Raw genomic sequence first — 26,736 nt, 5'->3', positions numbered from 1 at the left:
TGGCCTTTGCAGTCCAAAAGCGCTGGCAGAATCTCCAGGAGGGAAGGGCCGCCTTGGGGTCGGATTTCCTTCCTCCCACCGCCCTCGGTTCCCCGAGACTTAGCTTATTTTCCGGAGGGAGAGACTAGCTGGCCTCCCAGACTAGCCCCCAGCCTCCCCGCGGCGTTCTGCAGTCGTTGAGGGCTCGCTGAGGCTCCGTTGGCTGGCTGGGCTCTTCTTGCTGCCTTGTTCCTCGCACGCTCTGAGCTCTGCCGCTCTGCCCAGTGAGTCGGAGCGATCCAAAATGGCGGGGGATGCGCACGCAGCCGCTTCCCGCTCTTTCCAGCCCTGAAGGTGTGCGAAGGCTCCAGCCGTCGCTGCTATTGACGGGCAAAATGGAGCAGGCGAGGGAATCCTAGCAATCCGGCTCACCTGCTTTAGAGCCTTCTCAGAGCCTTGCTGGACTTTTCCTCCCCCTGGGACGCCCCTGTTCCAACAGGGAACTTGGTTTATCCCACTAATTGCTCCCTTACTAGCCAGCCCCCGCTGTGCAAGCCTTTTCAACCCCCTGCAGTGCTTGCAATTAGCAACAGCAGGGAAAACCCGGCAGCCCTTCTCTTAAAGCGACGGAAGCCTCATTGGAGGCAAATAGACAGACCTGATGTAGAAGCGTGATTTCCTCTATCTGAGAATTTAAACGTGGTCCAAATTGGGAAACTTTTTCCAGCCTTTCTGCTCTTAGACTGGAGCTCTCCCAAAACAGCCCTAACTCGGGCGGACTGAGTTTTCGAATTGGGCATGTGCAGGCAAAGGGAGGCGTGGTCAAGAAAAACATCACTCAGTCCAAGGGCAGATAGGCTGTGTTAACCCAGCATTTGGGCTCTCTGAGCAGTGCACTGGAGAAGATAGTGATCATATTAGTTCCAATGAATAAGTTTCCAAATATTTCTCAATTCATGGACTGTAACTATATTTGTCAACAATCCACAACAACAGCTATCTTGTGCTGATTTTAAATAGTGTACTGGTGGCAAATGTTGGCCATGCACTTTCTGGGTTACTTGCTTGGCTTCATCAGTACTGTAAGATTGCTTTTAGGATATGAAACAATGCTATAGAAAATAAAGAAGACTTAGCAGCAGACTGGACTCTATGGATCTCAGGGTCATGTTATCAATGTCCATTTAAAATGTCAATTATTCTCTTGACATAGAAATCAAATGCAGTTTTGTAAAAAGAATTGTTAGTAAAGCTTCCCTTAAATAATCATATAAAGGACTGAATTCTTAATAATAAACTCTAAATTTAGCTGTCTTGAATTGCATCTGGAAACATACTGGCAACTAGCACAATTCACAAAGCAATGGTGTTATATGTGTCAAATTTCCAATACAGTTTACTACTTGTGCACCTGGATTCTCCACCAGTTGAAGCTTTCTCAAGGAAAGTCCCATGTAGAGTACCTTGCAATAATCCAGATAGGAGGGCCCAAGGGCATTAGTGACTGTCAGCACCCAAAGTGTACAAAGGCCTCCTAGTCACAGCTGCCACAGGCAGGAGTCAAGGGTCCAGAAAGACCCCCAGAGTGTATAATGGGTTTCTTTGGGGTGATGCCACCTCATCCATATAATGGTATGTAGGACAAAGGAAGAAATGCTGCCTAAATCTAATAACAAATCTATTTCTATCGCCATCCCAGATCTTATGGCCCATGTTTTTCTCTCTGCTTAAATACAGGCATTGCAGATTTTTCCTTGGTAAATAAAATGTTTAAAATACTTTTTCTTGACATTTTAAATGACCTGTTTCTATATGCCTTCTACTCTATGCAGTATTCTAGTTTGAGGCTGCAACATGTAAGGTTCTAGCTTTGTTGCCTACAATTAAAATTAAAATATGCATGGTATAAAGACTGTAATCCGGGACTACAGTATTACATATTTAAAATAGTGAAATAAACTAATCAGAGTTTCAGCAACAGACTCATCAGCCTGTTGATAAAGATCATATTCAGAATCCTTTTTCTGCATAAGAAACTAGCAATGCAATCTTCTACATTTGAAGAAAGTCCCACTGAGTTCAGTGGTTATTTATTTTTAAATAAATAGGCACATTGCAAATAGACATTTCAACTTATAATACAGAGCAAATACTCTGTAAACATATATTGCACATATTTGAAAATCTGTTTAAGAAATGCCAGGAACTGGCTACAGGGCCCTGAAAGTTTCCTTTTTTTAATTAAATGTTAGCTAGGATTAGTAAAATGTGCTTTCATAATTCCCGTAAAACTGTTTGAGAGTCTCAAGTATAATTTGCTTCATAGTAAAAATGTTGAGTTTTCCATGTAACTCTCTGAATTACTCTGCAGTTTGTTTGTTTTTTGAAGGTTTGCAATGTAGGATTTTTTTACTTCTTTCCTAGCTCTACAGAAGCCTTTGATAAGTATTGGTAGCTTCCAGGATTTTGTAAGTTACCAATTAAAGGAAAGAAAAAGAAAAATGTAGCAAACAATAAATTTCTTGGTATGTCCTTGATTCATTTGTTCTATATCAGTGTTTCTCAACCTTGGTGACTTTAAGTCCTGATGGACTTAAAGTCATCAAAGTTGAGAAACACTGTTCTATATAACTGACATTATGCTCTCCAGTGTAAGAAACCAAAAACAAGCAGCAGAAAATGCTCATATGCACAAGTAGAAGTCACTCAAATGTAATTATCACGATTAAAGTTATAGCAGCTCTGGTCTTCCAGGCACTTATCCTCAAGAGCCTAAAAAACCTGACATGTAGCAATAGCACTTCAGAATGCCACTTCACAATGCTTTACAGCCCTCTCTAGGTGGTTTATACAGTCAGCATATTGCCCCCAACAATCTGGGTCCTCATTTTACTGACCTTGACACTGTAAGTTTAATTTTTTGTGCTGACTTTAAGAAGATAATGTAAAGAGAAGTCTCTTGTGCACCAAAACAGAAAATGCCCTAAAGCAGTCTTCTGAAATTATACTGCTTTTTTAGAATACTAAATTTAGCACAATTCTATAATCATCATCACAATATGGCAAATACAAAATGTAGTTGCTCAGAATGAGAGAAACCACAGTACAGATAAAACCTTGGTTTTGAAAATGCTCTCTTTCTATATTTTGACAGCTGCTGAAGCAAACTAGTTGTCAAAAAAAAAGGCCACACTTCCTTATGTAGCATATTAAATAATTCATTTTGCACTATTAGCCAAAATGTAAAGATTATTCTAAGGGAGTGGCTGAAACACATTAGTCTGCAAGGAACAAGAACAAAAAAGGCTCCCACTCTTTCTAATGTAGGGGAAAGTATTGAAGAATCACAACATGGTCAACCACTGGCTGTTCCATTTCCATCATCAAAGATAGTGCATAGATTCAATGTATTGAATAGGAAAACTGCTTGCATGTTCATTTTTTCAGGGAAGCTTGGAAGGCTCTTAGTTCTGCCAGATACCACTCTGGTGCTTCTGGCCCATTTTGTCCAGAGGAACTGTGATCGTAGCCATAAGCAACTGTTAGTTCTTCATCCTTCTCCACTGCTTGAATGGTTCGAATACATTTAATCAGTCCAAAGCGAGGGTGAACAAATCTACAAAATAAACAGGCATATGGATTCAGGAAAAAAATATGAAAACTGTGAGCTATTAACAATAATTACTACTAATTTTGACCACATTGTACAAAGAGAACCTATATAAAATGTTCTATAGGTGGCACCTACCTCCAGCCAGGCTAGCCAAAATGTATAAAAAGTTATGACCTAAATGCTGGAAATGTGATCAAACACTGGGCACCTACTACCACATGTGGTGGTCATATAGGAAAGCCAAAGCATATTGGCAAAGGATATGAAGGTGGTTGGAAGAAATGACTGGACAGAGATTGGAACTCAAACCAGAAATTTTCCTATTAGGAATTATCAAAGAGGATGTAATCAAAGGGTTAACATATTTAACACTACATATCATAACAGCTGAGAGAATAGTTTATGCCCAGCAATGGAAGAGTGGAAACATACCTAAAGAAAGGGAAATAACAAAGAAAATATTTGATTGTGCAGAATGTGATAGACTGAAGTTAGAACTGAAAAATAAAGGAGAGACAGAGTATGAGATTTGGGATAGATTTTATTAGTGGATGGATTTAAGGAAGGGAAGTCGGAACGAATAAGCACAAGGATGTATAGATTGAAACAAGAGGCAATATAGGTAGTATATTTTGTAACTGTAACTGTAATTGCAATTGTGTAGAAGAGGTTAAGTATGTATATATAATCAGTAAGTAGTAATGTGTATTGAATACACAAGAGACATGTGTTATACTTTATATGGCGGAGTGATCACCAAGACAGTCTCACCATGTCCAACATTTTCTTTTTTAACAATAAAAGTTTTTTTTAAAGAATAATCACTACAATATTACATTTACTTTTTATTCTTACCCACAAAAATAATACTAAACCTTATTGTGGAAAAAACAGGAGAAAGGCGTGTTGGATATGTTCGCCATTTTGAGTTATTTGTAAAAATAATAAAGGTGAGATACAAATAAATACATAAATAAATTCAATAAAAATAAGGACTTACTTTAGCACTGATTTTTTGGTTTTATTTCAAAGAAGGTTACTATGGCTAACTACAACAGTTTTAAAAGTCTACCACATTCCAATGGAAACTTTGATTCAGATGCTGCAAAAGTAGCAAATTCCCATAGGTATAAGTAACTCACTTACTTTGAGTCTACCATAAATTTCTTGGTGTGTCATGCTATATAACAACACATCTGCAATATTAGGCTACCCATAATGTTTTATATAGTTTTATACAGAATATGTAAAACTAATGAAGTTACACATAGTGGGCCAAAATTAATGCTTGTGTTTCATTTAAAGGTGTCTGTTCTATCAAGCTGGCACTTTTTTCCAGAAATGTTTTCCTTAGTTCCATTTTTAATTAAGGCAATTTGTCATGTATATGATTTAGTGTTTGTCTTTACAAACACACACAATCACAAAATCAGTGCATCATTGTGTAGAATCGTGACACTTCAAGACATGAGCAGAAATTAAATACTTACGAGTCATAAACAGAATTTGGGGTGAATGAGTGGTTTGCCTTGTGCCCCAAAGAGGCACAGTATTTGGTTACATGGCTGTAAGGTTCTGGCACATCTATGACAGTTTCATCATCAAGGGATATCGTATTCCCGTTCAAAGACCAGTCCCTGCTGTCCACCTGGAATTGAAAGCAATACTGCTATGACAAATATTTATTTTTATCAAGTCAAAACTCACATGCATTTTTTTGAGCTTGAAAGAACCAGATTGTCAGGCCTGCAATTATATTCCTTTTAGAATTTTGGCCTGCCACGCTTTCTCTTATTTCATTATGCTGTTTATTTAGTATAGTTGATGGGAGGGGGGGAATAGACAGGAATGAGATTGTGGAATGTATTGTTTTCATTCTTTACTAGAAGCCAAGGTCATCCTTTGTCTTCGCACCAGTACAATGACCGGAAGCAGCTGGTTGTGGATGCCAGCATGGAAGAAGATGATTGGACCATGTGATGGATTGTGGGTGTGGGGACAAGATCATGAACTTTTAACTGGGTGGAATTCTGATGTCATTTTCAGTATTGGGATTCCATAGCATGATGCCAACATGTCTGTCTTATTAAATAGTTTTGCCTTGGTCTCTGATTTAATTCTGCATGATATTTGAAACGCTGACACAGATATATAAACTGTTTGGCAAATCTGCCACATAAGGTCAGAGTTTAGAGGGGGGGAGGGTATTTCACTCCAATATAACTATTCATGAAAATTTTTGTACCTGCAGACTTATTTTTCACATTTCTCCTTTTCATTAATTTTACACAAAAGCAGACTTTTTGTGTGTGCATGTGTGTGTGTGTGTCCTCAACTCAGTGTTGACTCAATCTTTCTCTCTCTTTCTCTCTCAAAAAGTAGGCTAGTGTAATTTTTTTGTCACTAGAGAACATTCAAATTTATTCTTAGTATTTAACAAAATCATATCATGAAAAAAAGGAGGAGATGGCATTTATTATTGCCAAGAATAAATGCTGTACAGGTAGTCCTCGACTTACAACAGTTCATTTAGTGCCGGTTCAAAGTTAAAAAGGCACTGAAAAAAGTGACCTATGACCATTTTTCAGGCTTATGAGTATTGCATCATCCCCACGGTCACATATTTTACATTCGACTGCTTGACAACTGACTCACATTTATGACAGTTGCAGTGTTGTGGCTAATGTGATCATCTTTTGCAACCTTCTGACAAGCTAAGTCAATGGGGAAATCAGATTCACTTAACTATGTTACTAATTTAACAACTGTGTTGATTCAGTTAAGAAATACGACATGAAAAGTTGTAAAATGGGACAAAACTCACTTTACAAATTTATTACTTAGCAACATAAATTTTGGGGTCAATTGTGGTCATAAATCAAGGACCACCTATATTGCTACTAGGATATCTTTATACCAGGGGTCCTCAACCCCCGGTTGAGGACTCCCGATCATGCCAGAAACTGGGCCGCGCAAACAAGCAAAGCCCCATTTAGGCAGCATGCGAAACCACACCCCTTCCGGTTCGCAGAAAAATGTCTCTCCACGCAACCGGTCCCTCGTGCCCAAAAGGTTGGGGGCTGCTGCTTTATACATCTGAAATAACAGGTGTGAATTAGCACAAAAGTTATTAGTACAAATGGCATAAACATACATCCCATCTTTCTATTTAATGAAATGTTGTTACCATGAAAATACTATTGAAATACTTATAAGCAACGTGGAAGTTGTTATAGAAGCAATGAAAATGTTTCTTTGTACTTTACCTCTTGATGTGTAATTCGTATACCATTGTAAAAAGATAAAACTGTGCCAGCTTCAGCAGATATTTTAGTAAATAAACCTTCTCCAGCATTGGAAATAAGAGATGCATCTACAAAGATCCTAAATTAAAGCAATGAATAAAAATAGTATCTGATCTACAACTTCATGCATGTGCAGTAAGGTTACTAGGACAGATCTTATTTGAGCCTACATGAGAATCTAGAAGTGAAGCTCATATTGCTAAGTGTTATTTTTGGAATATATCAAAAGAAACAAATAGTTTAAAGAACTTTTAAGGGAATAAGCTAGTAGTTCATATCACTTACATGTTTTTTTTAAAAATAAAATTACACATTCCATATTATCCTTAGTTCTGGATATCTGTGGATAATTAAAAATGCAGGAGTGTCAAACTCAATTTTATTTAGGGCCGCATCAGGGGTGTGTTTGACCTCAGGGATCCAGGTTGACATGGCCAGGATGGGCATGGCCAGCTCCATCACTCATGTCGGGGGCTCTTATGGTCGCCTGAGTGCTCTGCCAGAAAAAACTGGCTTCTGAGCTCAGTTTTCAGCTGTAACAGCCTCCTGCAACACTCTGCCAGGAAAAATGGACTTTGCAAGGTCTGTGCGTGGTCCTCCTGAGCTCTGTTTTCATTGGCAGAGGCACAACAGGATGGTCCTTCACTGTTCCCAGAGTGGTACTGCGTGCCAGATCTAAGCACTTGGCGGGCCGGATCAGTTTCTCAGTTTACAACATCCTGAGTATCTTGGAAATTTTTTCATGCATAGGTACTCCTATGCAAAACTGTGAACTACTTCAATCTAGGAGTTTATGATTCCACGGCACCATTGTGAATTCACTGCGATACCCTAGTGTGGCTCAATGCACAGTTTGAAAAAAAATCACGATTGATGTCAAATGTGAAAATCTCTATATTCTCATAAAAGATTAATATTTGGGAATGGAAAGGAAGTAAATGGATAGTATACTCATGTGTGTAATCCAGTGAAATATTATTTGCAAATATTTGAAGGAAAGACAAAGCTATAATAAAACATTCTACCTCTCTGATTCATAAGGGTCAGGAAGAAGTGGACTTGTAGAAATGCAGGACGAAGTAGATTTATCAAAACAGTAAACTGGGCCTATAAAAAATCAATACAGAAAACATTATATAGGATAAAAATGTACTATGTATGTTACACATTTTTTTTTAAAAAATACCACTATTTTAGGATAAATTAATATAGAATTTTGCATATATATTTTCAATGTTCTTTCCAACTGTACGTAATTCTATAGGAGTTTAGTTTCACCCAAAAATAATGCTTCTTGACTAACTAAATCATTTCTGAATTAGGTCTATTTGCATACATTAGGTATACAAATAGATCACTTTTTTAGTGTTCCTTAATCTTAACCAGTAATTTTGCATACCTCTTAAAAACTGCACATCAAATGGCTAAAAACATTAGGTGTCTAAAATCTATTAGGAAATATTTTCCTTGGTAACCAAGTTCTAAAAATGGATTTGTTCCTGAATACCATCAATTTATAGAGTTGCAATATATCCTGCTTTCAAAGTATACATTATAATTTAAATTTTGTTTCAAAAAAATTAACAGGGGCCACCATAACACACCTTTCTTTTTTAAAAAAAATACATTTCTTCATGTTTTTATTTATTAAATGTATATGCTACCATCTCACTATTTTAGCTTTATATAAATGCTCCTTGAAAGAACACCAAATAGCTTTAGATAAGGCATAAACTGACAAAATAACCCCATGATAGTAGCAATATTCACCTGCCCCGAAAAGCACAAGATTTTTCTCTTTTTTTTCATCATTTTCTCTTCCTTCCAGCTACTATGCCCTAGATACACACAACTGGAGCAAACGAGTTTATAATCTGTAATTCAAAAGCAGTATTCTCAGAAAGGACTCAAGAAATGAGTCTATTAGACAGGAAGCTGATACTGTCCTTGGGAGACCCCAGAAAATAGAGAATGTTTAGAAGAGTAACCGGAAGTCAGAAAGTATTGACAAATACTGCTGTATTTCTTGATCTGAAATGACAGTATAGATTACAATATTTATATTTATTTTGTCTGCTGTCCATGTAAAATTAAATTCCTCAGCTTGACTAAAAAAGAAACACTTAGGAACAGTAATTATATATGATTCTGAGAGTCCCTTCTTTCCTTTATATATTCAGCTGTTGTAAATGGGGATCTACATTCAAAATATAAAAAGTCAACCTAATTTTTAATGTCAGATATAAGTTCACACCACTAAATTACTTGGTAAAAGACATAGAATTAGATATTGGAAGAATTTGGCCCTAAAGGCAATGTATGTAAGTACAATACTTTAATAAAGTGGTCAAATCTTTAAGAGGACCTAGACATTCACATATTATGAGATATAATACATGAGTGACAACTTACTGCCTGGTATAACATCAAATTGTAGTTTTTCTTCCTCTGCCAGTATAACGTTTGCCAATCTTGCTTCTATCATTTCACCATCTATGAAGTGCCCATAATATGCCATCTTCCCATCAGGGTATACATAGGCTAGCTTTTCTCCAGTCATCTCTCCTTCTTCATTAACTTCTCCAACCAGATACCCACCATCCTGAAAAAGAAGCAATAAAACTGTTTCCAAAAATTAAGGGGAAATATTGCATGCTGTTTTTAAATGTAATGAAGATTACTATTAATCAAAAACTTAGTCTCAATATTGAGATGAGTGGTTCTCAAGCTTTTTCAACCCAAAGCTAAAATTAAATTTCCTAAATTAAATCTCCAGTACCCTGATCAAAAGGCAAAACTCTGGGGTTAGGCAACTGGCTTTGTTTGAATGGTTTTTTTTTAAAGTGTCCTTAATCTCTCACAGAACCTTAGAGTTCCAGGGAACAAAGTGTGAAAAACTCTCATCTGGATAATAAAAGTGCCAGTTAGAACTTTATTCTTTCATTTTCTGTTCTTTCATTTATTCTGGCTTTTGTACCTCTGCACTCACCATTTCAGTCCTATTACGGTAATGTAAAATGCTGGGTCTGTAAAGATGAAGGCAGCATATACATTTAAAAGCATATACATTTAAAATTTAAAAAGTAGAACCTAAGGAAAAAGAAAACCGTCTCACAAAGGATTCTCAAACTGTCTAGCTCTAGTTGAAAATTATTTGAAAGAATTCCATTTACAAAATAAATTACATGCATAAAATATAAAAATAACTAGTTTTACTCTGTTCTGCTTCCAAACCTTAAAAGATTCTAAGAGCTAAGCCACCACTAAGTTTGGAAAATATGCTGCATCCAAACTTAAGGGAATTATGCCCGAAAGGATGGGTTAGGATACAAAGAACTACATTTTTGCTCTCATTGGATTTCATATGCTGTCAATTAGAACAGGTGTAACTCCAGGACCAGCTTTTATTGGCTTTTTTCTCATTTGAATGCAATGTAGTTCAGTTCTTCTCCCTTACATTTTTCTCTATGTTTCTCTATTTTCCACTTAGTATATATCTTAACCAACAGAACAATTCTGCTGGTCGGTTTATTAGGTTACCAAAAGAAAGTTTTGATATCTCATAATTTTAAAATGTTTAAATAAAACATTTAAAAAACACTTCTGTCAACTTTCAGATGACAGAAAGTTCTTTCCATAAGCAGAAATGTTATGTGCTTCATCCTGTGCTTCTCAGCTAAGCATAACTTGGAGAAAGGATTATGCTGCATTTGAGTTCATTAATTTTGCCAAACTTTCATTCAGCTTTTTCCAACTTGACAATCTTCAGATATCATGCAACTGCTACTTCTGTATTGACAAGTAAATCTAGGAATTATAGTCCCAGTAGCCATAAAGGGTGTCATAGTGAAGAATATTGCACATAAAATGCTTTATAATATGGGGTGGTTTTTTTGCTAGTTATGGCTGCAAAGCAAGATATTTTCTTGTCTTCCTTTTCTAGGGACAATTCAGAACTGAGTGCAAAGGGCTATTATTCAGTCTTCTTCCATATCTTAACACTGTCTTCAAACCTGTTTTGGGGGAAGACAGGAAAAATGTATAGGGATCCAATAGCATGCTTTGTTCTTCAAGTTACATAATTGAGAATATTTTGTTACTGATGGAGGAATGTATACAGGAATGTATACCTTTATCCAAGAGACATGATAGTTCATGCATTTGTTCACATGCAGAAAATTTATACATGACAGAAAGTTTATGCTGTGTTACTTGCAATATAACTCTGGAATCACACTATAAAGCTGCTAAGGTGGAACTTTTCTGCATTTGCATTTGGTATTGCTATGAACAACTATATTCAACTTTGTTCATTTATTTTTCTTATTCTTTTACTTTTTTGTTTTAGTTATATACTTGTTGTATACATGTATACTTGTATAATTTATATTTTTCATATTATCCTTGTTGTAAACTTCCATTAGTGTCTCCAGATTTGGCAATACACAACTGTAATAAAATAAGATACTAATTTGCATCCAAAACTGTAACAACCAATCTCCATTTAGTTGCGAAGAAGTGAACAAAATAATGAAAACAGTACTGTATTGCTGGGTAACAATTTCTGCCACTTTTGTATTGCTTTTTACATCACATCACAAAAGAGATGAAGCCTGCATTGTATTGATGTGAAGCTCTCCCTTGATCCCTGCAGATTCTTTGTATAACTGTTAGTGTTACATGATGAAATACATGAGAAAAAAAGCCAACTTACTGAATAGTAAATCCAACAAAATCCATGCCGGATATTATCTTTGTATTGTCCTTTGAAGACCAATCGTCCATCAGCATCATATTCCTGAGCTGGCCCATTCAGTTCACCATCAATGTAAGTGCCATGAAGTGTGCCTCCATCCTCATAGGTGTATTTTCCCTGGCCATGTAAACCATCATCAACATAAAAGCCTTCTAGAGTGCTAGCAAAGAAAAAAGAATAGTGTAGAAACGACTGTTGTTTTATCTCATTTACAGAGAAAAAAATTAAGACTCTTCCTAATTTGTTTACATAAAGATAAATCATTATTTTAAATAGATGTTCTTAATATGTCCTTTAAAGACCTATTTGCTATTTGTACTTGAGATGGGTAACAAAGCGAATGATCTCAAGAAAGACGAACTACTTAATGCTTACACCATCGTTCTGCAATATTACTCCTTTAGAGTTTCTTCTTTCTTCTTTGGCTTTCTCTCAATATAATTTGAAGACCTGTCCTATCCGACAGACTGTTCATTTCCAAGATTTTATTATGATCAATTTATTTCTATTATTTTATTATGTAAATCACAGCTTTAGTTTATTTAAAGGAGGTTTTTAATAATCTGCCTTGTTTTTCTGATAAACTTTATATAGTGAAGACTGATACTTTGTAATATTTCCTATGCATTCTAACCTTATGATATATTATTGTTCTTTTTCATTTAAAGGAATCAGGAAATTATTGTAAAGTTGTGGCAAAGGGGAAAGTGACAGAGTCCTAGTTTTATTTTCAGCACTTTGGGTCAATGAGCTTAAAGAGACAACATTTGAGGCTTCAAATCATATACACACTGAAATGAGTGAAATGAGTGAAATGAGGCACTGAAATGACTTCACAGAAAAGAACATGAACTAAAGAACTTAGAGAAAACCAAGAACATGTCTACTATTTATAACTTACTTAGTTTTGCTAAGAATATTTATTTTTGTTCCATATAATATAGAAAAGAAGTCAACGAATGCAGAGTCAATCATAGGTTCTACAGCACAAGTAATTTGTTACTTTACTTTATCATCCCACCATTATAAAGTATTTTCCTACCATTTAAAAAAAATCTTCAAACAAACAAACAAATAAAGAAAAGTATAAAATCAATGGAGTTTGTAACATGTTCAGTGAAAGAACTCATAGACATTGTGACATCTACCTTCCATCAAAGAAGAAGAATTTTCCATGACCATTCTTTTCTCCATGCACAAAGTTCCCTTCAAATCTGTCTGTGGAAGAATATGTGACTATACAAAACCCATGGGGCATACCATCATCATCAAGTGTTCCTAAAAAAATAAAAAAAAAATTTGAAAACTGGTGAGACTCACACAAGCAATCTGTTCTTACAAGAAACAGCATTGGATGCTGATTTTATCCAGCCATACAAACTAACTCAAATTCCTCTAACACATTGCCCTTGAACCACTTGAGTATTTATAAATTTAGTACAAATGTAGTATTTATGCACTTAAATTATTATTTAAGACACTGATAAATATATTTCTCTCCTCTTTCAGAGCCTGATATATATGTTCTGAGTGAAGAATGAAAGAACACTATAAGGGCCAAATGACCAGCATTCTACAAAACTGGTATATTATGGGAGAGATTACATTCCATTAAGGGAATCTGTGCATGTAGAGATGTAAGAACGAATCAACTATGCAAACATACTGTAGCTGTCAGACAAATGCTACTGACCCATTTCAGTGATGTAAAATGACCTTTGTGCCAAGCAAATAAAATAACTTAAGACACATCCCCAATAAGTCATAGGTGATGAATATTCAAATTTTTGCTATTTTATATCTGCATGTTCCCAGAGTCTGTATTCCATAGACAAACCTGCACATTTTTTATATATGAAGTAGACAAGTGAAAACATTTTGAAGCATGACTCAGTGAGCTAGATAAATATGACCATATCAGATGATTCAACACTACTCATAGTTTATTCCATCATATCCCAAATTTATACAGGACATCATTTTGATAGCAGGAATGTTGCAGCAACTTTAATGCATATTGTTCCAAATTTTATGGAGACATATTTTTTATTTTACTCCATTCTCTACAGATCTAGACATGCAAAGACAGAAATATGGACTCAGTCGAAACAACTGGACATTTTTAGATATACAAGTAATGTGTTTTGATTCAAATGTATCTTTTACTGTATCTTGTTATGCACTTGCAACAATTCTTAGGCTATATTGTTTCCAACATTTTATTTCTTGACATAATAATATTTAATCTATTGAAATATTTGTTCTCATAATTTTGACTCAGAACAAACAAACTGGTTTTTAAAAATGCATATTGCAAATACTGCCACTTACCTCATTATCTGTAAGAATGCAAACTGCATCAGCTGCCCAAGAAAACATAGATTTTATTACTGTCAGTTTTCAGACAAAGCTGACTTGTAATTGTATCAGATTGCATTGCTAACTATAGTTGTCATTTGTTCCACAGCATCTCTATAGAGGTTGACAATGAACTATTGATCTTATAGTTTCACTTCCTTGGAATCAACATGTGAACTGACAAACACATTCAAAGGATGATCACATTTTGCTAAACTTTCAAAGTTGAGAGAGATGTAGAAACACTGGTAATACTTGGATTGATTAGATTAGAACAAGGAGGCTAGAGACACTGGAAAGTTCTTTCAGTAGGAATAAATGTAGAGATTGTACAAATGAAATAAGTAGCACAGAAGGTGAACAAAACAATCCGGGATCTTTATTATCTCATCTCTTCTAATAACAATACTAATATGTAAACAGTCTCATTTCAGCATATTTTATACTTGAGTAACAGATTTCTATGTTTGTAGCACTGTGAAAATTGGTGAATGGGATTTTCAAATATATCATTTTCCATATAACATTTTTATCTGGGATAAAGTGACCCTGAGACAAGTGACCCCATCATCCAAGATCTCCTGTTATAGGGAAATGTGTTAAAAACCACAGACGTGTTACTATAATTTGCTTTTGTTGTTTTAAGTACAAGAATTTCATGTAAGCACAAATTAATAAAAAATAAGATGACCACCCTTCTTCCATTTATCAACATCCTCAAAGGCCTATTTAAAGTGGAAGATTTTAAGAAGTCTCAGAAATGCTGAGAATATTCAACAGAATTAGAGCCACTACTTAAGCCTATCTCCAGACCTCACCTGGGTGGCAGGATCTTAAACAGGCTACTGTCAGCCAGGATGGGCAAAATAATTTTGGACAATGTAGTTGCTAAAGTAACCCAGCACTTCTGTAGGGTTTCATAGGTAAATAGTCAGCATTTTGAATTGGGCCCAAATGACTCTTACAAATCAGGGTATCAACTATAAAACAACTTTTATTTTGCAATGTTGGGATCTATTCACAACAGCCTGGGTTCCTGCTCTCTGTATCAGCAGTACTTCTACATTACCCTTAAAGTAGAATATATTCCATTAGTCCATTGTAATAGAGTCATGAATCATTATTTTGCCTGAGTCCAAGTAAGGTTACAATTGGCATATTAGCTGATGGGAAAAGACCATTCTAGTCCAGCTGGACTCAGGCACAGCTGAAACTAAGGTTTCAGGAAGGTGGAAGATTTTTATGGATGAACAATAGCTCTACTAGGCTTTAATCAGAACTCTTTCTTCATACATTCCTAACACCTATTTAATACCTTTACAGCATCTTTGACTTGGTCAAAGATATAGTTCAACATCATTAGCATACCAATGATACTTAACCTCAAACCAATTGATAATCTTGCCCAGTGTTTTATATAGACGTTAAATAATTTGGGGGAAAGACTAGCATTGTGGTAATCAGCACTGGAACTATTATAGGCTTAACACTCTTCCTCTATTATAACTGACTTCATTCAGGTGTGATTCTTACTACCACCTTACCTAAAAGGGGTGGATTAAAAGCTGTCCAGAATTGCTGGACCAAGAGATGACCTTTTCAAGAAAGGGTCATTACTACCTCTTTCAAAGCCAGTTAACCAGGTGTACACTCCTGGCCACTCAAAGAAGTCAAGTCACACTGGTAATTACAATCATATTCTACTACAAAGATTTGATCATCCAACCAACCTAAAGAAAAAAAATGACCTAACACATCAGAATTGCTGAAGAATTCTTGAAAGAAACGTGAAATTCTATTAATGTTTATGTAAAAATGGATAATTCATATAACCTAACATTGTGAGTCTGATATTTCATTTTAAAGGAAAAAAGAAAGTTCCCAAATGCTATTTTATCTCTAACAAGACTGCTTCTCAAAGAAATAATAATATGCACTCAGTTGCATCCATTCTCAAAAAAAATGTCTTCTTAGCTATGAAATGGTACAAAAAATTAAAACCTGTCATAGTTACATATGCTACTGCCTTTATACACCTCATGTTAACATGATAAACCAATTGCATCAAACCTAAATTCTTAAAACCTTTGCAAACCTACTCTGACTAAAAAGTGTGCTTTGGATATTTTGCATTGATTAAATTGTATCGCTCGGTTTAACAGTGTGACATGATTAAGGAGATTAGCAAAATAAATAAAACAGGTTTTGCTTTGTATGTAAATATATTTTATCATAAAATTCAATGGAGAAATGCCAATATCTTGTTATCAGGAGCAAGTCTGATATGCTGGCCTTTTCAGACGAACAATCAATTCAACCCCTGATATATGACATTATTAAAAGAAGATCAGTGTTTTACTAAATGAAAGTTGCCATCTCAACAAAAGTATCATATGTGAAATATAATTTATCATTTTCTGAAAATATTTATGATAATCCAAAGAGCCTCGGGATGTACATGTAGCAACCTCCTCCTGCAAGACATACTTTGTGCACATCAAGTGTTGAACATGCCCAGACACATAGGCATACCTTGTTTTGCAGGAAGTACGTATCTGCAGTCATTAGTATGGTGTATCTCTGCTCAGTTGCAGAGTGTAGCTAAATATTCTGCGCACAGGTGTGTTTGTTTTTTGTTACCTGTCATTTTATCCAAAAAGGCTAGAAATAGGGTTTGCTCACTATGTTTATTCCTTCATTGCTTGCTGGAGGATTACAAAAATAAAACAGGCTAAAACAGGCTATAACCTTAACAATTTTTTTCTTCCATTTAAGGTGTTGATTTAAACAATTCTACAAACTTTTAAAACATGTTTAGGCCATATTTATGCTGTCATTAATTTTAAGATTGGCAAATAGTCTTTCCTGATGGGATTAAATGATGTATCAATACTAATATGTTTATGACTAGTGACATTTGTACTATATGGATTTGACTGGTGACATAATTCATTAAATCACTGATAACTCCATTATAAATTAATATACACTTACTAATTATATTTATAGCACATATAATTACTTGCCCAATGTAAGCTAGGGCGTGTTTATAAATGATCGAATACAGTAAAACAGTGATGTGTCCTAATGATTCATAGTGAGAATCAAAGCTCACATTTAGTTTTCAGTTACCTTGTATTAGTAAAATATTTCCTCTAGCTTGTCTCTCTTTCTCTTCAATTTATGTGCCTTATTCTGTTACAGATTACAGTACGCCCAGATGACCCCAAGTGATTTTAAAGTGTAGCCCCACATTAGAATACTGTACTTAATTAGTTTTGACTTTTCCTTGTCTCAAAAGAAAAAAATGTTTAGTACTGCTGTGGATCTAAATCCAGTTGACAACAATACTCGTAAACTCTTAATTTGTATACAACTAGGAATAGAATTCCATATTTAATGAATATACTTAAAATACATTTCAGATTTTAAATGCAGTCACTATAAACATTAAATCAGCAATTACACATAATGCATATTGGTTCAAAAGGTAGAATCTTCCACTGACAATACAGTTATTGTTTCCAAATTATATGGTGCCAGGATTGCAATGTAATTATTATTCTGCAGATTAGAATTAACCAATTTGACATGTGCCTATTCTAAAAAATCTTGCTAGAAACTTCCAGGAGCAATAGTTAAAAAAAAACCTGAATATTTAGGTTAAAAATTTATGTCTCTGTTTAGGAACTTTTAAAGACCAAATCTTCACTTTAACATCTCCAAATACTACACATTTTAATATTTTTCATCAGAACTATGGCTCAGTGGCTAATACGCTGAGCTTATCAATCAGAAAGGTCGGCAATTCGAATCCCTAGTATAGGTCTTCTGCATGAGCAGGGGGTTGGACTAGATGACGTCCAAGATCCCTTCCAATTCTGTTACTGTTAAGCACATTAAAATTACTGGAGAAAGTTTGTGGGGTGTGGACTTCCATGTTGCATCCTCAAACCACCACAATGCAGGAAATTTAAGCAGCTCAACAGATTTGCAATTTTAGCCACACGAATATACAATAATACTGTAATAAAATGTTGAAAGTCTCAAATTCTGTTAAACTTCTGCCAGACTTCATGGTCCCTGAAAATATTTTTGACAGCACGATTATTCTGAGCCTGCTAAGGACAGTGCAGGGAGAAACTAAGGCACAAACAATATATTTTTAAAACCGGTCGGAGAGTCGAAGACACTTTTGGTCTTACAACCGCCAACCGTATTAATCTGGAGCGGAAAGGGCCAGATTGCCGCGCAACTTTCAGCGAGCAGATTTCAGGTTTAACTGCGAAGGACGCTTTCAGCGCATAGAAACATTTCTATCCTCGCCTCTACGCCACGCTTCTGCCCGGGAAAAGAAAGACAAAAGGGTTGCGGTAACTCCGCAAGCAGCGACCCCTTTTAGGTTTACTGAAGAGGAGAAAGTTCTTCTTCAGCCTAAGCGACTTTCCCCCAAAGTGTAGTCCAGGCTGTGCTACGCGTCCCAAATCAACTTTCAAACCCCGACTTCACAGGAGGAGGAGGGAAACTTTCGGTGTTGTTGGGGTGGTTTTTTTTTTGTTTGTTTTTTTGCCCATTAAGCGCATTCCAATGGGGGGGGGACCCTACTCCCTCCCGGAAAGCTACCAGGCGTAAAGAAAGAACCCACATTTACTCCCGCAATCCCCAGCGGAGGAGGAGCTCTTCTTCTCTTTTCGCCATGTGGAGATGCGCAGAGCTTGGGGACCGAAAAACACCTCAGGCTTGTCCCCGCCTCGGGCGGCGAACTTCCCCCAGCCCGGCGCCCGCGAGCGACTGGCCTGAACTCCTCCCTCCCTGGCTTTAGGCCCAAAGCCACGCAATTACCCTCGACGGTCTCTTCCAGCGTCTCCTCGTCACTATCCATAGCTCAGCCCGCCGAGCGCAAAGCGGTCCGCTTGCTCGGCCGCAGCGCCTTGCCTTGGGTAGGTGTGCCTGGGAGCCGGTGACGCTCCCGCCTCGCCCAACCCGAAGAGAGCCGCCCGCTTCACGCGCTTTGGCCGAGGGCCATTCGCACGCTTGGCTTCTCCCCGCTTTGTTATAGAGCAGCTGATCCGCTGACATCACCCTGGGATGGGGTTCTTCCCTGACTGACAGCTCCTCGCGCAGCCCCGAAAGCGGAAGCTTCCTAACCGAGGTCGCGGCTGCCCTTGAGTCCCCATGCCGCCGGGCAGCGTTGCTTTCCCAGGGTCGGCGCGCTTGTTGGGGCCTGTTTCGGCGCGACGACTATTCTGTTCCCTGCCCAAACCCTCGTGCGCCTTGTGGCCTTCCATGAGCCGCGGGGATAAGGACGCTCCCAATGCAGTAAATAAATAAGTGAACCCTATCCTGTGTTTGTGTATGTGTTTAGGTGTGTGCGTGTGCGTTTGAGAGCAGGGGAACTGTCACGTCTCCCGGTAATCCCTGCCACACGTAGATATTGCCTCTCCTTTCTAAACCCTCCTTTTCTATAAGGACATGTAGCAATGATGGTGAAGTTTCAATGCAAATTAGTAGGTAGGATTCTTAAAAATACTTGTATCAGGTAGTCTGCCTATTAATTTGTGTATAAATATGCAAATAGTATTCTAAGAACTCTGATGATGAGCCTTAATAGTCATTTCTTGCAGACATAGAAAAAGACAGTCATTGTACTATAAAATGTCACAGGAAATAGTACTGTAAGAGTGCCAACAAATGTATTTCATGTCTGCTAATTTCTAAAATTATGTATGTCTACCAACAAAATGAAATCTGAACAGTCCTGCCACATTTATTTTGTAGAATAGAAGGCCCATTCATTCAAACTTTGCCCATAATTCATTTAATTGTCCATTGGTCTTGACTCACATAACAATCGGAATTATAATTTAAGCACATTGGACAGATATGATAGTAGTTTAAATTCTTTTGGCTAACATGCAGTACATAGTTTTGTGGAAAACCAATATGGCTTCCTTGATTTGTCTAAGATGTGTAAATCCAGTGTACTATGGTTTAATATGCTGTGATCAAGCAAGCCATGACTTGTTACCATAAAGTTTGATATCCATTAACACAACAACTGAAAAACAGTGCTAAAAATTTTACACTGAATTTGCTCCACAGGGACAAAACAGGAAGATCCTAGTTGATCTCTATCTCTAGCACCAATTGAATCAATTAAGTGACCAAATAAGTTAAGAACTACAAGTACAATCAAACCTCAATGTGACTCTGATTTAGCAGTGACTGTCCACATTTCCTCTGGACAGGCCTGCTTTGTGGGAGTGGCTTGCCAGCCATGTGACCATGTGGGAGTGGCTTGCCAGCCATGTGACCATGTGGGCGTGGCCAACTTGTAAAATGTGGTGAAACTCATTTAACAACGCTCTTGCTTAGCAACCAAAATGTTGGCTCAGAAACTCTGGCATTTGAAGCATGCAAGTCTTAAAGCTGTCAAGTTACAAGACCCTTGCACTTCTAACCCTTTAGAAAAAAAAACCCAGGAGTGTTCAAACTTGACAGCTTTAAGACTTGTGGACTTCAACTCCCAGAATTCCTCCTCCAGTCTTGTTGGCTCAGGAACTCTGGCATTGAAGTGTGAAAGTCTTAAAGCTGTCAAGTTACAAGACCCTTGCACCCCTAACCCTTTAGAAAAAAAACCCCAGGGGTGTTCAAACTTGACAGCTTTAGGACTTGTAGACTAAAGGAAGAAGTTACATGTGAAAGTTAAGATAGTTATGTTAATTTATATAGTGTATAGTGACATCATTTTAGTGTTATGGAAACTTCTGGAAGCCTTAAGTTTGAACTTACTCAAAAGAGAGATTTAATAATATTTATTCTCTCTTTCTCTAGGGTTCTACAGACAGCTCTAGGTGGTTTATGTAAGAATTTATATTAAAGTACAGAAACATCAACCTGACAACAAAGATACGCTTTGTTAAGGCTGTGGTTTTCCCAGTTGCAACATATGATAAGTGCACCATCAGAAAGACTGAATAAATTAAAATGATGATTTTGAATAATAGTGCTGGGGGGGGGGAATCTAAAGATACATTGAACTACAAGAACAGCAAACAATTCAATATTTGACAAACTGGACTACTCATTGGAAGCACTAATTTTTGACACATAATGTAAAGGCAAAAATAATAGGAAAAGATCCTTGGAAATACCAAAGACGGGTGACAGAAGTCAAGATTGGATCTGGTTTTGAGGAGACATTTCGTTCTGAAGATTTTCCCAAACCTTGATGCTTTTTTGTTCCCGTTTATTATCTTTATGAGGTTGCTAAATGCATTAGGGGATTCTTCTGCCAGCATCAGCCCTTTAAGGTAGGTAAAATTAAGAAACAGGAACAGCTGATATGCTATTTACTGTTTCAGGGTAGAATAACAGAAGCTTGAAAATCTGTCATTTCTGTATGCCCAGTGGTGGGTTCCTACTGGTTTGGATCGATTCGGCCAAACCAGTAGTGGTTTGGCGGCCTGAGTCACTGGAACCAGCAGCGACCCAGGCCTGCCATGCCCCCAAACCGGTTCCAGTTCTTGTTTTGTTCTGCACATGCACAGAACAATTTTAATTGTACTGCGCAATGCACACACCAGCAAACCGGCAGTAGTGTCGGAACCCACCAATATGTATGCTCCATTCTCTCAAACAATCAAGGTGGTGTTCTCTGATCTTCTTTCCCAGGCGTTTTGCTCCAGGCGATAAGGAGAGCAAACGCTGGAAAAACATCTGAAAAACCTGAAATTTATGCGCCCGAAGAAGGTCCCGGGGATGTCCGGAATCCAGGGGACCCGAGGAGCCCAAACCTTTGCAGGGGTCGCCGTTTCTAAGCGACCCCGGACAGTACGATCTCGAAGGTCTGTGAACTGCGAGCCGCCCGCGTTATCCGGCAGTGGGGGGGGGGGCGGCGTCGCGTCAGCGTTTTTCGATCCAGGCGATTTCCTTTGGTTTATTGAGCCACAGCACTGGGGTTCTACGGGACTATTGCCGCCTTGGAAGGAGAGAGAATCTATAGGACCAGCCCAGTCCCTTGCAGGGGTCGCCGTTTCTGGACGCCCCCGGGCTCTACAACTTTGGGGTCTTGGGTTCCGTGAGCTGTTTGCATTACTTGGCGGTGGGAGGAGTAACATCACGCCGGCTGCAACGGTGGTGGCTTTTGGCCTTTCTACCTGGCTTATCTACCTGGCTTATTGAACTTTTTCTACCTGGCTTATTGAACTGCCTCATTGGGGCTGTGTGAGACCATCATCATCTCGGAGGGAGAGAGAACGTATCGGAGCAGTGTGGGGACTGAGCAGAGTGGATGGGTGGCTTCCCCCGACGCTGCATCAGCCCCTCCGGATGGCCCCTTTTTCCATCCAGCCTTACTTCCCTCCCAGCATTGCCTTCTCCCTTCTTTATCCCTGCCCAGTCAGGTGGCTCCCTGGATGCATTTTACTTCCTGCCTCCCTTTGCTGCGGTGAGGCTCTGCCTTGTGTCTTCCACGTACCATCTGGCGCCCCCTTATGGTGGGTTTTCAACTTCCAGCCACATCTGATTGTGGTGTTTGGTTACCCAGACTTGCTAGCTAAGTTCCATCTATCTTTGGTCCTGCTATCTCAGTTTCATCTGGTTCCAGACCCGCTAGCCCAGCTTTATCTGGCTTCGAGTACCATCAGCATCACTACCTACCATTATTATTCTGGGAACTCTATTTGGAACAGCACTGGTGGAAGAAGGCCTCCTATCCCCTTTATTTATTTCGGACTCTTTGGACTTATCCAGACCAACAGAAGAGGGGAATACGAACTACCCCCCCGCATACCTTCTCCGGACTATAACTGGACACTAATCACAACACCTATTTTAATTACTTCAATTATGGAGAGCCATTTGGCCCTATCTGGACTCGCTTTTTAACAACGTAATAAGTGCGCAATTCTATTTTTTCTTCCTTTTCCTATCTCTTTTTCTTACTGTGTTTGGGATATGTTAGGAGTATGTATGAGATTGAATGAATGATCCCACTTTTTATCATTATTATTGTTGTATTTTTGTGTTTTAATCACCATGTGGGGACTGTTTGAGTGAGTGAATGAGTATGTATGATTCGGAGGACCTGGTGGGATTTGCGGGGGCCACCGGGGTGGTTGGGGGAACTACATCCACGGGAGAGGGTCGGAGCATTGCGGTCATAACAGGGAGAGGCAGATACGGCGGGGACTTTAGGGCTGGCCATTACCGGGGAAGGAGGGCTTGCTATATCACAGAGATCCCTCCTTCCGGCCCTATGAGTCCCACTCCAAGGTCAGATGGCGCGAGTAGTCAGGACCCTGGTCTCAGGCTGCTGTCGCTAAATGCCAGGTCTGTTGTTCACAAGGCTCCCCTCGTCCGGGACTTGATAACAGACGAGGGCGCAGACCTGGCATGTATTACTGAGACATGGCTGGGCACGGAGGGAGGAGTCCCCCTTGTAGAGATGTGCCCAGATGGATTTCAGGTGCTTCATCAGCCGAGAGCCCAGGGAAGGGGTGGCGGTGTGGCTATTGTAATCCGGGAGTCTTTAGTACCTCGTAGGATCCCTGCTCCGGAGCTTGTCTGGTGTGAGTCCCTACTGGTGACGCTGGACCTCAAGGGTCAAGTGGGTTTGCTGCTTACGTACCTGCCTCCCAACTGCGTTGCAGCAGCCCTCCCCTCGCTCCTCGAGTCAGTAGCCGAGCTGGCAGTTGAGTTCCCTAGGCTTATGGTTCTGGGGGACTTCAATTTGCCTTTGCTCGGTGAACACTCTGATGGAGCGCAGGAGTTCATGGCTTCCATGACAGCCATGGGCTTGACCCAGGTAATTCGAGGCCCAACCCACTCAGCGGGTCACACGCTCGACCTCGTATTCCTCTCGGAGCAGTGGAGTTATGATCTTGGTCTGAGGGGAAATGAGACCATTCCCCTGTCATGGTCAGACCACTGCCTACTGAGGCTAGACTTCCGGAGGCCAAACCCCCACCGTAGGGAGGAGGAACCGACCAGGTGGTTCCGCCCCAGGCAACTTATGGACCCAGTAAGGTTCCAGACGGAGCTTGGGGTTATTCCAGATGCTCTCGCCCACAGTTCGGCGGAGACTCTTGCTGCGGCCTGGTACTCGGCAGCATCAGAGTCTCTGGACCGGATTGCACCACTACGGCCCCTCCGGGTCAGCGGCCCACGGAGGCCTCCTTGGTTCACCGAGGAGCTCCGTGAGATAAAGCGCCGGAGGAGACGCCTAGAGCACCTGTGGAGGTCCGATAGGTCCGAGTCGAGCCGGGCACTGTTAACAGCTTGCACCAAGGAGTACATTCGGGCTCTAAGAACAGCCAAAAGCCAAAAGATCACACATTGCCTCCTTGGTAGCGTCCGCCGAGTCCCGCCCAGCTGCCCTGTTTAGGATAACCCGCTCCCTCCTAAATAGGAGGGAGACGGAGAACCCCTTACAGGGTAAGGCTGAGGAGTATGTACAGTTCTTGGTGGACAAAGTTGCTCGGTTTCGATCGGACCTGGACTCCACTCCTGCAGATCAAGCCGAGACACAAGGGAATGATTTGGCAGACCATCTCTGGGTTGAGTTTCAGGATGTTGCCTCCGGGGATGTGGACAAGGCTATGCGAGCTGTGAGCGCCTCCACCTGTATACTGGACCCGTGTCCCTCCTGGCTGGTTGCCAACAGCAGTGAGGTGACACGAGGCTGGATCCAGGCAGTCGTTACCGCCTCTCTTCGGGAGGGGCATCTCCCCACCGCGCTGAAGGCGGCGGTGGTGAGACCCCTCCTGAAGAAACCGTCCTTGGATCCAGCAGTTCTTAATAACTACCGTCCAGTCTCCAACCTCCCCTTTGTGGGGAAGGTTGTTGAGAAGGTGGTGGCCTTCCAGCTTCAGCGTACCTTGGAGGAAGCTAACTATCTTGACCCCTTCCAGTCTGGCTTCAGGCCCGGTTACAGCACAGAAACCGCTTTGGTCGCATTGACCGATGATCTCTGGAGAGCCAGAGATGGAGGCCATGCGTCCATCCTGGTTCTCCTTGACCTCTCAGCGGCTTTCGATACTATCGACCATGGTATCCTTCTGCGACGACTGCGGGAGGTGGGGGTGGGCGGCACTGTTTTGCAGTGGTTCTCCTCCTACCTCTCGGACAGGTCGCAGTCGGTGTTGGTGGGGGGGCAGAGATCGTCCCCGAGGCCCCTAACTTATGGGGTGCCGCAGGGTTCGGTCTTATCCCCCCTACTATTTAACATATACATGAAACCGCTGGGCGAGATCATTCGGAGGCACGGGATAAAATACCACCAATACGCGGACGATACACAGTTGTATCTGTCCGCCCCGTGCCAACTCAATGAAGCGGTGGATGTGATGAACCGGGGTCTTGAGGCTGTTAAAGACTGGATGAGAGCTAACAAACTGGTGCTCAACCCGGAAAAGACCGAGTGGCTGTTGTGTTTTTCTCCCAATAATCTGGCTAATGTTCCATCAATCAGGCTGGGGGGACAAAATTTATACCCCTCAGACAGGGTCCGCAACTTGGGAGTCCTCCTGGACCCACAGCTGAGTTTTGACCATCATTTGTCAGCTGTGACCAGGGGGTCATTTGCCCAGGTTCGCCTGATGCGCCAGTTGCGGCCCTACCTGAACCGGGAGGCCCTCACAACAGTCACTCGAGCCCTTGTGATCTCTAGGCTGGAATACTGCAATGTGCTCTACATGGGGCTGCCCTTGAAGAGCATCCGGCGACTTCAGCTAGTCCAGAATGCGGCCGCGCGAGTGATCGTGGGCGCACCACGGTTCGCCCACATAACACCGATCCTCCGTGAGCTGCGCTGGCTACCTGTTGATCTCCGGGTGCACTTCAAGGTCCTACTTACCACTCACAAAGCGCTCCATGGTAGTGGATCTGGCTATTTGAGAGACCGCCTTCTGCCAATTACCTCCCTGCGTCCCATCAGATTGCACAGGGTAGGCCTCCTACGAATTCCATCCGCCAGTCAGTGCCGACTGGCGACTACGCGGAGGAGAGCCTTCTCAGTCGCAGCTCCGACGCTATGGAACAATCTCCCCGTGGAGATTCGCACCCTCACCACCGCCCAGGCCTTCCGCACGGCCCTTAAGATCTGGCTATCCCGTCAGGCCTGGGGATAAAAATCTTAGTTTGTCCCCTCCCGAATGGTGAATGAATGTTGTGCTCTATTTTTAATATTATGTATTGTCTTATGTTTTTTGTCTTTGTACCCCCCTCCCCGTGTTTTGTAAGCCGCCCTGAGTCCCCTCAGGGAAAAGGGCGGCCTATAAATTATAATAAACACTCTAAACACTCTTTCTCACACTTTCCTCTTTCTGAAACTAGTAATCTTTTCTAAAAGTACACACATATCAGTGGTGGGTTTCAAATTTTTTTAGAACCACTTCTGTAGGTGTGGCCTGCTTTGTGGGAGTGACTTGCTGGCCATGTGACCATGTGGGAGTGGCTTGCCAGCCATGTGACTGTGTGGGCGTGGCCAACTTGTAAAATGTGGTGAAACTCATTTAACAACGCTCTTGCTTAGCAACCAAAATGTTGGCTCAGAAACTCTGGCATTTGAAGCATGCAAGTCTTAAAGCTGTCAAGTTACAAGACCCTTGCACTTCTAACCCTTTAGAAAAAAAAACCCAGGAGTGTTCAAACTTGACAGCTTTAAGACTTGTGGACTTCAACTCCCAGAATTCCTCCTCCAGTCTTGTTGGCTCAGGAACTCT

The 26,736-nt window shown here is 40.1% G+C and overlaps 1 protein-coding gene across 2 annotated transcripts; it reads right to left on the bottom strand.

Moving 5' to 3' along the window:
* Positions 1-1,827: 1,827 nt before the first annotated feature.
* SETD7 (SET domain containing 7, histone lysine methyltransferase) lies at positions 1,828-19,072 on the bottom strand. 2 transcript variants are annotated; one of them, XM_087724367.1, is made up of 8 exons: positions 18,854-19,072; positions 12,802-12,931; positions 11,612-11,813; positions 9,310-9,499; positions 7,923-8,004; positions 6,859-6,976; positions 5,083-5,240; positions 1,828-3,595 (listed from the first exon to the last, which is right to left on the bottom strand). In XM_087724367.1, the coding sequence occupies exons 1-8, from the start codon at positions 18,891-18,893 to the stop codon at positions 3,415-3,417; spliced, it is 1,101 nt and encodes a 366-aa protein (XP_087580493.1). In that variant the 5' UTR covers positions 18,894-19,072; the 3' UTR covers positions 1,828-3,414. The 2 variants fall into 2 exon arrangements, with proteins under 2 accessions (XP_087580493.1, XP_013926122.2); XM_014070647.2 differs by lacking the exon at positions 18,854-19,072 and adding an exon at positions 18,657-18,789.
* Between the last annotated feature and the right edge of the window lie 7,664 nt (positions 19,073-26,736).

This window comes from Thamnophis sirtalis, unplaced genomic scaffold, assembly GCF_051295495.1.
Source record: "Thamnophis sirtalis isolate CommonGarterSnake01/CBP01778 unplaced genomic scaffold, rThaSir2_p1.2 scaffold_10, whole genome shotgun sequence".
Classification (NCBI taxonomy): Eukaryota; Metazoa; Chordata; class Lepidosauria; order Squamata; family Natricidae; genus Thamnophis; species Thamnophis sirtalis.
Note: the sequence above shows the minus strand (reverse complement) of the source record. Positions and strands in the feature narration are given on the sequence as shown.

Coding starts and splice junctions, on each gene's coding strand:
- SETD7 (XM_087724367.1), bottom strand. CDS start 18,893: ATGGATAGTGACGAGGAGACGCTGGAAGAGACCGTCGAGG. Junction 11,814..12,801: donor TTCTTCTTCTTTGATGGAAG/GTAGATGTCACA, acceptor TTTCTTTGCTAG/CACTCTAGAAGGCTTTTATG. Junction 5,241..6,858: donor TACGAATTACACATCAAGAG/GTAAAGTACAAA, acceptor TTTCAATTCCAG/GTGGACAGCAGGGACTGGTC.